This window comes from Schistocerca serialis, chromosome 2, assembly GCF_023864345.2.
Source record: "Schistocerca serialis cubense isolate TAMUIC-IGC-003099 chromosome 2, iqSchSeri2.2, whole genome shotgun sequence".
Taxonomy (NCBI): domain Eukaryota; kingdom Metazoa; phylum Arthropoda; class Insecta; order Orthoptera; family Acrididae; genus Schistocerca; species Schistocerca serialis.
This window is the reverse complement of record NC_064639.1, coordinates 724,914,017-724,929,118: the sequence shown is the minus strand read 5'-3', so window position 1 is coordinate 724,929,118 and position 15,102 is coordinate 724,914,017. Positions and strand designations below refer to the sequence as shown.

General features: G+C 39.1%; 1 protein-coding gene across 1 annotated transcript in view; it reads left to right on the top strand.

The window, feature by feature from the left end:
• The first annotated feature begins 307 nt into the window (after window positions 1-307).
• LOC126456365 (uncharacterized) overlaps window positions 308-15,102 on the top strand; it is an 83,222-nt gene continuing 68,427 nt past the window's right edge. The window contains exon 1 of the mRNA XM_050092118.1: window positions 308-639. Coding sequence (XP_049948075.1) covers window positions 570-639 — 70 coding nt within the window. The 5' untranslated portion in view covers window positions 308-569. The remainder of the gene's footprint in view (window positions 640-15,102) is intronic.

Genomic DNA, 15,102 nt, shown 5'->3' with positions numbered 1-15,102 from the left:
TAGGTCAGTTAGGTTTAAGTAGTTCTAAATTCTAGGGGGTTGATGACCTCAGAAGTTAAGTCCCGTAGTGCTCAGAGCTATTTGAACCATTTTTTGGTAATACATTCTTCTGTCGAAAGACAACAGAAACGAACACAAGGAAAAAACATTTAGGCTAGGCGCGCACTGGCGATTTTCCGTCGCGCGATTTATTTGTCGCAAGAATGAAACACAGTGGCTCGAGTAGGAGCGCGCGCACGTGCGACAAAAAAGTAGCGGCGATTTAAAAGACGCAACCGGCGCTATTTCACGCGCGACGCGATTGTCGCATGTATGGAATGATTCACAGGCACTGGCATGGGCCCGCGCGCACTAGCGACGCGATTTCTCAGTCAGTCGCTCTCGCTCTGTGTTGCATACAGACAAGTTCAGTGCGCCAGCAGCATGTCTGATAACGGGAGTTGCGCTACGGATGACATTGTAAGTTGTGTTGTCGATTAAGAAAGACTAATTGCAGAAGTAGAAAAGCGACCAGCTCTCTACAACAGGAAATTAAAAGAATACAGTGATCGCAATTTGAAAGAGAAACTATGGGGAGAAGTATGCTGAGCCTAATTCGGAACTGGACTGAACTGCCTGGACCAGAAAAGACTAACAAAGGTATTTCATAGTTCACTTATATTATTGATTCATGTAGACATCACAGTTACAACAATTTAAATTCTTTCATATTGCCAAGATACTGATCCTTGTGGAGTCACAAAGTAGTTTGCAAAATAATCCCTTATCTGCATACCACACGCATCAGCTCTTATTCCTACAGGCTCACAGCCTTGCAGAAAGCATTCGTACGACTCGTCCTCAGTTCGTACACCGTCATTTCGTCTTACGAAATTATGCAGAATACAACATGCTTTTATGATTATGTCTGAAAAACCAACACCCACATCCATAGGTCGATGAAATATTCTCCATTTGTTAGCCAAAATCCCCAAAGTACATTCCACCATTCTACGAGCACGACAATGTCTGTAATCAAAAACACGCTGTTTCGCCAGTTTCGACTTGCAGTAGTGATTTTCTTGATGTATCTAATCAATAATGTAAAAGGGCAATAAAAACTGTTGAATGAAATACTGTGTGCTCACCTCAAAGTCACTGATAAGCGCTCCTCAGGTGGTATACACTTCCTCCATGTCGTATCTTGTTTTGTTATATTCGGTCCTACTGTCTGAAGCAGTGTATCAAAATTATTCTTACTCATTCGATAGTATTGAAAGAATTTATTTGGGTGATTTTGTAACTCTTCGTGTAATTTGTAAAACTACCCTTTCACTAGTCTTCGACTTACAATCGGATGCACCCAGTAACGACATTTGCGCTGTTTTCTCGCCCTTCTTCGTAGTAAAAGCGCCACCAAACAAGCTGTTTCGATGAAATCCATACTGGTACTGCGAGTAGTTGCGATTTTCATGCCGCTGTGTGCGCACCACAATGTACTTCCGCGACAGCGATTGATAAGTCGCGCCGACTGAAAAATCGCCTGTGCGCGCCTAGCCTTATTTTATGGCCTAAAAATTCAGCAGAGCGAGTAGGAGAAACGGATTTTTGTTATACATTCACTTTTAATATGTTCTTTTATACAAAACCGTTGACAATGAAAATAAAAAAGTTGTGTTAAGATCTAAAAATTGAATGGACGTGTCATACATTAGAAATTAATACGTACTTTTACAGAGATGAGTTCAAAATTAAAATTAAACTGTTGCTTTACGATCTAATAACTTGAATATGCAGCAGATAAAAAAGAATTTAAAAAAAACACGTTCGATATTAATAAGTGAATCTACAGGAAAGCGTAAGAAATGAAAATGAAATAGAGATTTCGGTGCACGAACTAATAACTAAATACAATCGAACAAACACAGAACTGGATTTGCTATTACATAATTTTACAGACTAGAGTGGAAAAATCTAATTTCTTTTATAATCTAATAGTTAAAGTGTAAAGCATTAGTGTCTGTGTAGCTAGAGGCTGCATAATAAGTGTACACAATACCTTTAATCCATGTAATGGCTGAACAGTTTTGTACTGCAGCTACTGCTCTCACCAGAGCTCTTTCTAACGGTATTAGTAAAGCTTTTACTTATTTATCGACCGATCTGAACTACGTTATTTATTAACTCTTATTCATCTGAGCGTACTCTCCGACAACGTATATTTCCGCGATAACTATACATTTCAGCAGACGCCAAGAATACGGATCAGTTGTAATACCTGTAACTACAGTATCAGTACGACTTGACTGTACACCGCCGAGCGGCCTGGGTCATTCGGGTATTGTTAAGTATTGTCGGGCGCCTTCGGTCACGTCTGCACGTAAACGAGGTTTAGTTTCGCGTTCTGCCAGCGGCAACTGTAAAATAAACAGGTCATACGTAGTTTCTAAATCCAGTGAATGTGCTCTAAGTTATAATAAAAAGCACATTATAATCTTAAATTTTTAAAACTAATATGAATAAACAAACAAACTCACCAGTCAACAAAGTTTGCTTCTGGCTTTGACGCCGGTCGGAGTGGCCGTGCGGTTCTAGGCACTACAGTCTTGAACGAGCGACCGCTACGGTCGCATGTTCGAATCCTGCCTCGGGCATGGATGTGTGTGATGTCATTAGGTTAGTTAGGTTTAAGTAGTTCTAAGTTCTAGGCGACTGATGACCTCAGAAGTTAAGTCGCATAGTGCTCAGAGCCATTTGAACCATCTGGCTTTGACGGCAGAAAACTCGTTGATCATATCTTCATAGTTCAGACGGTTATCAGTCAGTAGGTTGGCTTCGATGTGAAGAATTGACAAGGTGTTCAATCTCTCCTCAGACAACGAGAACGTAGGTACGATTTCAGTCTTTTAAGAGCCGAAAACGAGCGTTCTGCCGAACAATTTGGAAGTGCCATACATAGAAATACACTAGGCAAGGAACGCTCTAAATCTGTGTCGTACGACACTTATGGAGTTTTGTTGCACGTTCAGGAGTATCGTCAGGTGGACTGTTCTTAAGGTTACTGAAAACTGTGAAGGAGTCCAACAGTGTTCTATAGCTTTCCTTCCTCCTCACTAATCCGCCGTACAAGTTGTCGATTACTGGGAGAAATGTTTCGACTCTAAATTTTTCCCTTCCGGTCAGAAAAAACTTCTTCAGAGTCCGCTTCTTCGTCATCATAAGTTCGCTTTTCGTGATCTTTTATGGGTGCATTCATAGTCTGTATCAGTCACAATCTCCACGGATTTATTTACATAATAGTCGAACATGCCTCGAATAGATGCAGTAAGTCCTACAAATCAATATTTACACTTAGAAATTTCAGATTTACACTATTAAATCTCTGGAGTATGTCCTTCCAAAATGTCATCATGAATACTATTTCTAGTTTGCTGAGTTGATTCAATAACGCTGAAGCCTCATTTCGCACAAGTGGTTTTTCACACGGATTATTGGCAATATGTGTGCGGGCATTGATAACACCCTCCCAGTTTTCATATAGACTTACACACGCTTCCTCTCTTGCTGACCAACGTCTTTTTGATAAACTTTTTGCATTTTTCCTTCCTGGTTTCATGAAAGTAAGTTGTTTATGCCAGCGCTGTGGAAGCAGAGAAAAAATTATAAAGGTTTTGCACTACATTGAAAACTGAACATGCTTCCCGACAACAGCTTGCTTGCAGCACTAGTGTTGACTAAATTCAAAGAATGTGCTGTAGAAGGCACGCAATGCGCTTTCGGATTTCTTTCTTTAATGTGTGCCTGCAAACCAGTGTAGGTTCCTGCTATATCGCTTGCGTTGTCATATGACTGGCCTCTACAGTCAGTAATATCAATGGAATTTATAGACAGGTCTTTCAGTACGGCCTCGGCTAAATTTTCGGGCTTGTGTCTCGGGTTTGGTAAAAACAGAAGGAAACGTTCAACAGGTTCACCATTCTCGTTCACATATCTTAACATGAAAAATAAGTGATCAATATGTCAAATGTCTATTATAGAATCTACTATTATAGATAAATATTTGGCTTGTTTTATTTCACTTATGATAATTCTTTTTATTCGTTCAGAAAGAAGCTCTATTATTTCATCACAGATTATTGAAGAAAGATAATTTGCATGTCCCTGCCCTGGATTTCCATATCGTTCAATGTACTCAGCGAGAAAAGGATCAAACTCGGCTATAAGTCAAGAGACAACATAAATTGACCATTATGTAATGAATGGAATCTTTCAACCTGTCAACGTAGGGGAAGTCCACGACTTTTTAGCTTCTTCACTACTGCAAACACCCTTTTCGACACACTGCGCCAGTACATTTTTTCTTTCTCAATATGTGACTCGAAATGGTTATCTATTGTTCCAAATGGTTTTTTCCTTGTTAAGAGTGATAACTCAGAATTTTTGTGTTTAAGTGAATTCTCACGATGAGATAAAATATAAGAAATATTTTTCCAATCTGCAATACCATTAGTAGCAATCGCGGCCTTACCTACGAACAATTTACATGGTGCACAAAAAACAGCACCGGTGCTACAGGAGTATCCTAGAAATCACGTAAAGTTGATTCACCACTTAAAGGTTTACGGTGAAATACATTTTTGTTCAAATATTTGTTTTTATCACTTATTGATCTTCATGAATCAGTGAAATCACCGTTACAATTCTGATTAATGCCACGTTGTAAAAGAATGTCAGTTGTTGATTCATTTACACAAAATTCTGCAGGATCATCACTAACGAGATTATTTCTTTTTGTAATGTTTGACTCGACACTTAGTTTTCCGTGAAACTCTAAATCAAGAACAATTTGCTTTTCTTCATTTTTAACTTTGTTTCGTCTGTATTTACTTACACTACTGGCCATTAAAATTGCTACACCACGATGACGTGCTACAGATGTGAAATATAACAGACAGGAAGAAGATGCTGTGATATGCAAATGATTAGCTTTTCAGAGCATTTACACAAGGTTGGCGCCGGTGGCGACACCTACAACGTGCTGACATAAGGAAAGTTTCCAACCGATTTCTCATACACAAACAGCAATTGACCGGCGTTGCCTGGTGAAACGTTGTTGTGATGCCTCGCGTGAGGAGGAGAAATGCTTACCATCACGTTTTCGACTTTGATGAAGGTCGGATTGTAGCTTATCGCGATTGCGGTTTATTGTATCGCGACATTGCTGCTCGCGTTGGTCGAGATCCAATGACTGTTAGCAGAATATGGAATCGGTGGGTTCAGGAGGGTAATACGGAACGCCGTGCGGGATCCCAGCGGCCTCGTATCACTAGCAGTCGAGATGACAGGTATCTTATCCGCATGGCTGTAACGGATCGTGCAGCCACGTCACGATCCCTGAGTCAACAGATGGGGACGTTTGCAAGACAACAGCCATCTGCACGAACAGTTCGACGACGTTTGCAGCAGCATGGACTATCAGCTCGGAGACCATGGCTGCGGTTACCCTTGACGCTGCATCACAGACAGGAGCGCCTGCGATGGTGTACTCAACGACGAACCTGGGTGCACGAATAGCAAAACGTCATTTTTTCGGATGACCCAGGTTCTGTTTACAGCATCAAGATGGTCGCATCAGTGTTTGGCGACATTGCGGTGAACGCACATTGGAAGCGTGTATTCGTCATCGCCATACTGGCGTATCACCCGGCGTGATGGTATGGGGTGCCATTGGTTACACGTCTCGGTCACCTCTTGTTCACATTGACGGCACTGTGAACAGTGGACGTTACATTTCAGATGTGTTACGAACCATGGCTCTACCATTCATTCGATGCCTACGAAACCCTACATTTCAGCAGAATAATGTACGAGCGCATGTTGCAGGTCCTGTACGGGCCTTTCTGGATACAGAAAATGTTCGACTGCTGCCCTGGCCAGCACATTCTCCAGATCTCTCACCAACTGAAAACGTCTGGTCATTGGTGGCCGAGCAACTGGCTCGTCACAATACACCAGTCACTACTCTTGATGAACTGTGGTATCGTGTTGAAGCTGCATGGGCGGCTGTACCTGTACACGCCATCCAAGCTCTGTTTGACTCAATGCCCAGGTGTATCAAGGCCGTTATTACGGCCAGAGGTGGTTGTTCTGGGTACTGATTTCTCAGGATCTATGCACCCAAATTGCGTGAAAATGTAGTCACATGTCAGATCTAGTATAATATATTTGTCCAATGAATACCCGTTTATCATCTGCATTTCTTCTTGGTGTAGCAATTTTAATGGCCAGTAGTATATTTTACAACAGCTACAGTGTCAGAAATATCATCTGTACTACTTGAACTCGAAGTCGAACCAGCAATATTTTTTTTCGAAAAATTAATCTACTCTGACAGGCATTTTTAGAACATTGGCTTCTAGTTCTCGCGTTTCCTTCGATAATTTCCGAAATGCTGCCCCACTTAATTTTGCACGTTTGCTTTTCTTACTGTTATTCACGTTAAGACACTTACAAAACTGTCAACCAACAGTCGCAACAACAAAAAATTGTAAAAGGAAAGAAAGACTGTATTTAGCTCCAATTGTACTACACCGCACATGAGAACATAGCTTTTTACTTTGAACACGGCACACGAGCACGAAGATTTTTTCTTTAAACACGGAGCATGGAACTCACCAACTCGGATTACTCGACGTAACTATGCTATGAAAGAACGACAATGCAGAATAATTTAATTTCATTGTCGCCTGTTTCTCTGCTGTCAGTGAACAGTAGAAGCACACCTGCTGGATGGAATTCGTCTCTTAAAGAAAAAAGGACAGCCCCTTTTTTGGCTTCTGTTTCCCGCATCGCCGGAATTCTAGCTGGTACGCAAATATATTCTGAATATTCTTGATACTGTCTTTCTAATTTAAAAAGCAGATAACTGTTGCAACTCCTTGCAGTGAGATGTGCTGAATCGACTCTTATCCCACTTATTCTTATAACATTTTAGCTGGTTATGTTGGCAGAGAAGACAGACTACAAGGTTTAAGTAGTCTTGTTGGCAGTTGATGTGGTGTGTTGTCTTTTGTGTGAACACTGGGGTTATGTATACACGCAAATGCGCCTTTTGTTCCTACATAAATTAAAAATAACCTTTCCTCGAAGACAAAGGGCTTAGTTAAGATGTTTAATATAAAACTTGCAATGCCATGTACCAGTTGATTGCACAGAGTGGGACCTTTGGTATTGTGCAAACTGTAGCACAATAAATGAGACAAATGAAAGTTAGTTCCTTCTTGTTTTTCGTCAAAAAAGGAACAAAGTAAATAAATAAATAAAATTTTTAAACTGTTGTGAAGCGTATTTCACACATTATTAGATGTTCTGCTTATGTTCTTCTCGTAAAAACATGTGTTTAAAAATGTAAAACATTCCCAGTATCAACATGTTTTTATTAAATGGATGTCATTAAATCAAAGCTCTGATACAGTATTGAAGACCACCTTGCTTTCATATTTATTGCAGAAATGGAGGGTTGACTTGATATTTCCCCGCAATTTCTTCAAGAAATCTAAGTAGAGTTAGATTTTGCATACTCAGGCCCACGCATGTTACAGTATTTAAGAAACTGCTGAGCAGTTTATCACAGCTTTTCAGGGGTCCCGGTATTTTCACGGGGAAAATATGGTGGGGTCTTAAGGCATATTTAAAGGAGCAGGTTGTTTAACAATATTAAAAATTTTTGTCGTTTGCAAGCGCAGTTATTTTAAACGTAAAAGGTTAAAATGAGTACAGAGAAAAAAATGCCTCATCCTTAAGGTGCCGCCCCAAGGCCCGTGCCTTGCGGCCCTATATGTAAATCCGCCACGAGCTCATGAAATGCTTTTACGTTATGTTATAAAATTATATACATTTAAACTTTCTTTTACCGTGTGGGGAGATCATCCGATTGATCGGAGAATTAATATTCCGTGCTTCAGTTCCCCCAAACGGGAACACAGTTTAGTATTTATAGTGCTATCGTCAATTGTACTTAGCAAGACAATATATCACTCATACATTCACTGAAAAGTGAATATAATAAACTGCCAGTACGTGAACGAAATCAGTACAGGCACCAAAGCGTACAAAAAAGTCAGCCTCATTAAGGGAGACAAAGAATGAAAATTCTAGCCGCGGATCTTACCAAAAGAAAAGAAGTAAAATCTATTTCTGTTACTACTGGTTATCGGTCTTGAGCTGACTTCAGTTTAATTATAAAGAGATACATCAAACGTATTTCGCTTTTATTTATAAAGCATCTTCCGTGGTTATTCTGCAAATTGGATACATACTTTTGTACATGTTTGATTCTTTTCATTAAAAACAGTGTTTTGTGAATAAAGTTTGTGTGCAAGTTACTTATGGTGTTTCCTTACATATTTTGCTCCTTCCCTCCTTGCTAGCAGCGGTTAACGCCGAAAGACTTCGATTCGCACGTGCACTTGGCAGCTTTCGCCATTCTGCAGTATTTCTTGCGCTGCATTATTTACACTTCAGTTTTGTAAATTGTTTCTCATTCCACACAGTAACAGTGTTCATGTCTGTTCGTTTGTTTTCGTTCACTTTGTGAGTGTTTCCAACCCGTGTAAGTACTTAGAGTTATTGAAAATTTGTGAAACAGTCTTGTACGTTAGGTCGAGATGTGAGAGGAGTATGGTGGGTTGACAATTTTTTTGGGGGGGGGGGGGGGGGTGAGGGAGGTAGCACGGGATGAGCTTGAACGGTGATTATAGGACAGAATCTGAGAGGAGATCGTAGTGGTAAATGGTGCCTGTTGTTATATGTGTATATTTAATGTTAAATTAAGTGGTCAGTTAGTTTAAAGAGTATGTGGTTTGTCAAGTTGGTCTGATCATTTATGAGTTGTTTCTTTTCTGCTGTGTTTTTTGGATGTGGTTGTTTTCTCGAATGGTGAGGAGGTGTTTTTTGTTGCTGGTTATTCTTATGATTTCCATGTCTGTGTCTCTGACTACAATTTTGTGGTGGTGTTGGTGTAAATCTTAAACAAAAGTTGAATGATTTGTGCTATACTTCAATGCTCTTACATGTTCTGTCCCGTAATCACCGTCCAAGCCCATCTCCACAACCTCCCCTCCCCTCCTTCCCCCCCCCCCCCCCCCCCCCCTCGCAAAAAAATGTTGTTTCACATGTTAGCGAGAAGAAAAGGAGCAAAATATGTAAAGAAACACCGCAGGTAACTTGGACACAAGCTTTATAAACAAAACACTGTTTTTAACCTAAAAGGACCAAACATTTATAAATGTTTGTATCCAAATTGCAGAATAATCATGGAAATGCTTTATAAATAATAGCAAAACTCCTGTGGTTTAGTTCTTTTTAATTAAATTGCATTCAGCTCAAGACGTATGACGAATAGTAACAGATTTTAATAGCTGCTGCGGAAGATGGCCGTGCGAACAAACGTAATATGGACACCTTGTCAGGCATTTCCAAGTGGCCTCTACATGAAGATTAGAGGGATGCATCTCATCCTGCCCAAATCCGTCTAACATTTGCAGATCAGATAATATTATACCTAAATATATCAATGTACAGGTTAAAAACAGTTCTGCCAGTGCACAGAAAACGAAACAAATAGCTCAAAAAGTTTGGCTAAACAACGAAATCAAGTCTGTTTATGCCGAAAAGCAAACCCTAAATTGAGAGCTATACAGGGTGTTACAAAAAGCCGGCCGAAGTGGCCGTGCGGTTAAAGGCGCTGCAGTCTGGAACCGCAAGACCGCTACGGTCGCAGGTTCGAATTCTGCCTCGGGCATGGATGTTTGTGATGTCTTTAGGTTAGTTAGGTTTAACTAGTTCTAAGTTCTAGGGGACTAATGACCTCAGCAGTTGAGTCCCATAGTGCTCAGAGCCATTTTTTTTGTTACAAAAAGGTACGGCCAACCTTTCAGGAAACATTCCTCACACACAAATAAAGAAAAGATGTTATGTGGACATGTGTCCGGAAACGCTTAATTTCCATGTTAGAGCTCATTTTAGTTTCGTCAGTATGTACTGTACTTCCTCGATTCACCGCCAGTTGGCCCAATTGAAGGAAGGTAATGTTGACTTCGGTGCTTGTGTTGACATGCGACTCATTGCTCTACAGTACTAGCATCAAGCACATCAGTATGTAGCATCAACAGGTTAGTGTTCATCACGAACGTGGTTTTGCAGTCAGTGCAATGTTTACAAATGCGGAGTTGGCAGATGCCCATTTGATGTATGGATTAGCACGGGGCAATAGCCGTGGCGCGGTACGTTTGTATCGAGACAGATTTACAGAACGGAGGTGTCCCGACAGGAAGACGTTCGAAGCAATTGATCGGTGTCTTAGGGAGCACGGAACATTCCAGCCCATGACTCGCGACTGGGGAAGACCTAGAACGACGAGGACACCTGCAATGGACGAGGAAATTCTTCGTGCAGTTGACAATAACCCTAATGTCAGCGTCAGAGAAGTCGCTGCTGTACAAGGTAACGTTGACCACGTCACTGTATGGAGAGTGCTACGGGAGACCTAGTTGTTTCCGTACCATGTACAGCGTGTGCAGGCACTATCAGCAGCTGATTGACCTCCACGGGTACACTTCTGCGAATGGTTCATCCAACAATGTGTCAATCCTAATTTCAGTGCAAATGCATCTCATCTTGGTCAGATACTGGATCATCCCAGAGGCAAATTTTATTAATTACTTCTCAGAGTACTTCCTTAAGCTTCCTTGTTTAACACTCTATGGTTCTAGATGTAATGCTTTTTTCACAATCTCTCTTGAATAAACTTAGACCAGTGTTTGGACAAAAAACCATTTCCAAGCTGTTCATGTGGTGTGACAATATTCTGCAGTTGCGGCTGCTCAAAGGGTGGCTTCATCCTGCACAGATCCTGTGATATATTATATCTCTTGCTGGAAAGGTCATGAGTTGTACACTCTTAAAAGATTTAATGAAAATAACAGGAAAAACAGTTTTATTTTCAGGTAGGAGCACCTGTCATGGTTCCATGGCGACGTAGTACTACAATGCATTTCATCACCATAAGTATTTTCATTGGGTACTGAACTATGATAAACATCGTAAGTCCCACCCAGCTATCTGAGCCATCTGGGATGTGCCATTCCTAACCTGTATCTTTACTGCTGATCATTAAGGTGTGGTTTGGCCTTCTCTTGCCATTTATGCAAATATTGCTTCAGGGCTCTCTGTATGTGTTCTAATACATCTCGAACAGCTTGTATTGAAGTACTCTGTTTGGAATACACTTTGGCAATAGTTCGCTGCACGGTTTTCTGAAATTATGATGCTAATCTATCTGTAATTTGTTGTTCGTTTTCCTTTAAAAATGCATCCAATTTCCTGTAGTGACCAGCCGAGAAATCTGCTTGTGTTACTACCTGCAGTAGCACGGATTTCAATTTCTTGCGGTAGTTGTAAAAAGTACTAAGGTTTTCAGTCAGTTTCTGTACAGATTCAGGAATAACTCTAATGATATTTTTCAAGTCTGTAAGCTCGCTTGTTATTGTTTCCAGATCAACTGGCAATTCTTTGGCCATGTGACTAGCAACCTCAGTTTTAATTTGTGCGACCTGAATAGTGTCTTGTTGTTGCTTCATTCCTTACTGTCTCTGAATCAGACTGGTTATCTTGCTAGCCACACTTTCTTGCACCTGGTTCATAGTAGAGTGCACAAAGTGATAACGTGACTGGTAGATGTGCAGTTGGCAGGGAATGTGTAGGGAGAGCGGTAGTGGTGGGGGCTGCAGGCAGGCGCTATAGGGAAAATGCTGATTGCTAGAGGGGAAGTGCAGTTCTAAACTGAAGCTGTGCTCAGATGTTTTGTTAATATGTCGTTGTAACGACGTTTTAAAACGTTACTACTTAACTTGTATTGGCCTGTGGTTCATCGATGTTGTGGATGGTGCGAATAATGAGAACATCACAAATATTTAAAGCTTAACAAATTATTTATTGACATTAGCTGATCGACCGAACTGAACTGCACTGACTCCTGAAGTAAACAAAACTTGACTGACTGCCCACGCAGCATAGCTGCGTTGCTTTAAATACAATTTTATCAATCACTACCATTGTTAATTTATTTCAAAATGTAACTTACAATTAAAAACAGTTTCATCTAAACTAACTGCTGTTACAGGTGTACAAGTTATAAAATATAATGTCAAATAACATAATATTTTTATCATTGGCTTGCTTTTGTGTGTGAAAATTAATTCACTATCTGATTTCAACAATTATTTTGATTTTACTTTAATTTCTTAATTAGGGACTGTGTGGATTTTATTGCTAACATATGTTCGAAATATATTGTAACCTCCCCACCGCAAATTTTTTTTATAAGAAAATAAAGCAATACTTAATAGAAATGGGGAGCCAAGTGTAACCTCCCCACAAAAATTTAAAAAGAAAATAACGATACTAATTAGAAATGCTGATGGACATGGCTCTATGCGTAACCTGCCTACAATCAAATGTACTGACAATGGCAACAAATGTGAAATTCGCAATCTGACTCAATTATAAATCCTTCTAAATAATTAAAGTCCATTCAATGACAAGAAAATTCAATTAAACCGAGATATCGGTTTTTGGCCCTGTGTAAAAACAATCAGAATTAAAGTCTTACCTCAGAATAAATGGATGTCACATATCTGCTCTTGTTGTTGCTCACCACTTGGAGGAACTACATTGCAAATAATAATATTCTCCTTTTTTTTGTAATTCTAGTGAAATTTTTCTTCAAAAAGAAGTGGAATGAAATGGGAAGTGCAACGAGATCTTTAGTTCAAAAAAAATTAAACTTTTGAGAAAATGCTTTTGAAATAAAAAATTATTATTGGGAGACTTGTTGGAGAATAATTACAATAAATAAAATTTTTCATTATCTAATGATTATATTAATTAACAGTATACCTTATTCCTCATCTTGACCATTGTTGCCGACCGCCTACATCACACAACCGCACTGGGCTGCTACTACTGACCGACCGCTCTGCATGACGACTACAGACTGAGTACTGCTCTCAACTAGACAGAGCTACAGACTCGCAACGACTGACTGACTGCTACTCTGCATAGCGACAACTAACTCGCAAAGACCACTACTGACTGAGAACCGCTCGCAACACTCGCGCGGTCAAGCGCATACTCTCTGGTCACAGATGCTACAATGCCTCGCCATCGCTGCTGCGTTACATACGTGTTTCATAACCCTCCACTCGGGGGGCAAAAATTTGGCAGCGATGGTGAGTCATTTGGACTTGCCAAGCGCGGCAAAATTTTTCTTTAATTAACAAAATCCTACAACTTACAGAATATTTAAATGTTGTGCACACGCACTAAGTACAAAATATATCAGACAAGGACAAAATGTGAATACTAAACATAGTAGCAAATCAGAAAAAAGTATATACAAACTTTTTGACAGATAAAGTGCACAGGCACTGAAAATTCTTTAGCATATGCAGAACAAATAAACAGACTGGCAAGAATAATTAGATGTAGTACATAAAGTAAATGTTGTGCACACGCACTAAGTACAAAATATATCAGACAAAGACAAAATGTGAGTACAAAACATAGTAGCAAATCAGAAAAGTATATACAAATTATTTGACAGATAACAAAGTGCACAGGCACTGAAAAAATTCTTTAGCATATTCAGAACAAATAAACAGACTGGCAAAAAATATTATGTTGACAAGTGTACATGCACTGAAAAATGTCTTTAGCATTTTCACAACAAATAAACATAATGGCAAAAAAATTTATGTCCAAAGTGCACATGCACTGAAAAATGTCTTTAGTATTTTCACAACAAATAAACATAATGGCAAACATCATGTCGACCAGTGACATAAGTGTACTCACACTGGAGTTTAGCGAATCGAAAAATGTATAACCTATGAACATAAATGATGTTACCAAAAAAAATTATTTTCTTTATGTGACAAGAATCAGGATAGGAAAGGGAAGGATTGCATCATGGTTGTAGCACTTTAGATTGCACACAGCTGCTCTGAAAGTCCATATCTTTCCACAGAAGTACAACACCAAGTGACACAACTTGAAGTTCTTTTCCCATCAGAATTTATCAGTGTAGCCAAGACACTGAACTGTCGTAGTAATGTTCCATGTTTTCATTTTGGCAGTACATTAGGTACACCAAACAGTGGGACCATAATAATGTCTTCATCGCTCATGGTGGTGGACAGCATGTCGTGTCAACACCACACTCTTACAAGGCACACCAACGTAGAATTAGTACAAAACCAAATATAGTGCTCCATGATCACTGGGATAAACAGGACAAATGGACATTGCAGTAATTCAGGGTAGTCAGCTTATGAGGTGAAGGACATCAAGTCACATAATATTGACAATTACAGTCTTCATTGATAGTTCGTGGCATTCATAGCCCAGTTATTGAACATTTCTGTACCAAGTATGTAGTATTACAGAAAAATGTTCATTAATTGTTTTACATAGAATCAGTAGCCTTCTTTTCCTGGTTACAAAATATTATGAAATAATCGCATTCTTTTCAGTTACAGAGTATAATTAAGAATCATTAACCTTCTCCTAATTACAGTTAATTAATCATTTGTCATTAATTAATCATTTGTCTAATTACAGTTAATTAATCATTTGTATAATTACAGTTAATTAATCATTTGTCGTTAATTAATCATTTGTCTAATTACAGTTAATTAATCATTTGTATAATTACAGTTAATTAATTGATCATTTGTCATTTCAATATATTAAGAATTATTAGCCTTAATTAATTACAAAGCATTATTAAACCGTCACATTCATTTCAAATTACAAAGTATCAACATTGGAAACAAGAGTTAATTAATGGCATAATTAATAACAACTTCATTGATTGACATTAATTATTGGCACTCAGTGGCCATCAAGTATTGAATAGAATAAAACATAGTTCATCATTCAGTATTATTCAGATCATTACAAAGTCATTATTAAAAATCAGTTAATTACAGTCAAATCATTAGTAATCACAGGCATTACAATAAACAGTGGCAGTTATTAGCTAGTGACAAAGCATTATTTTGA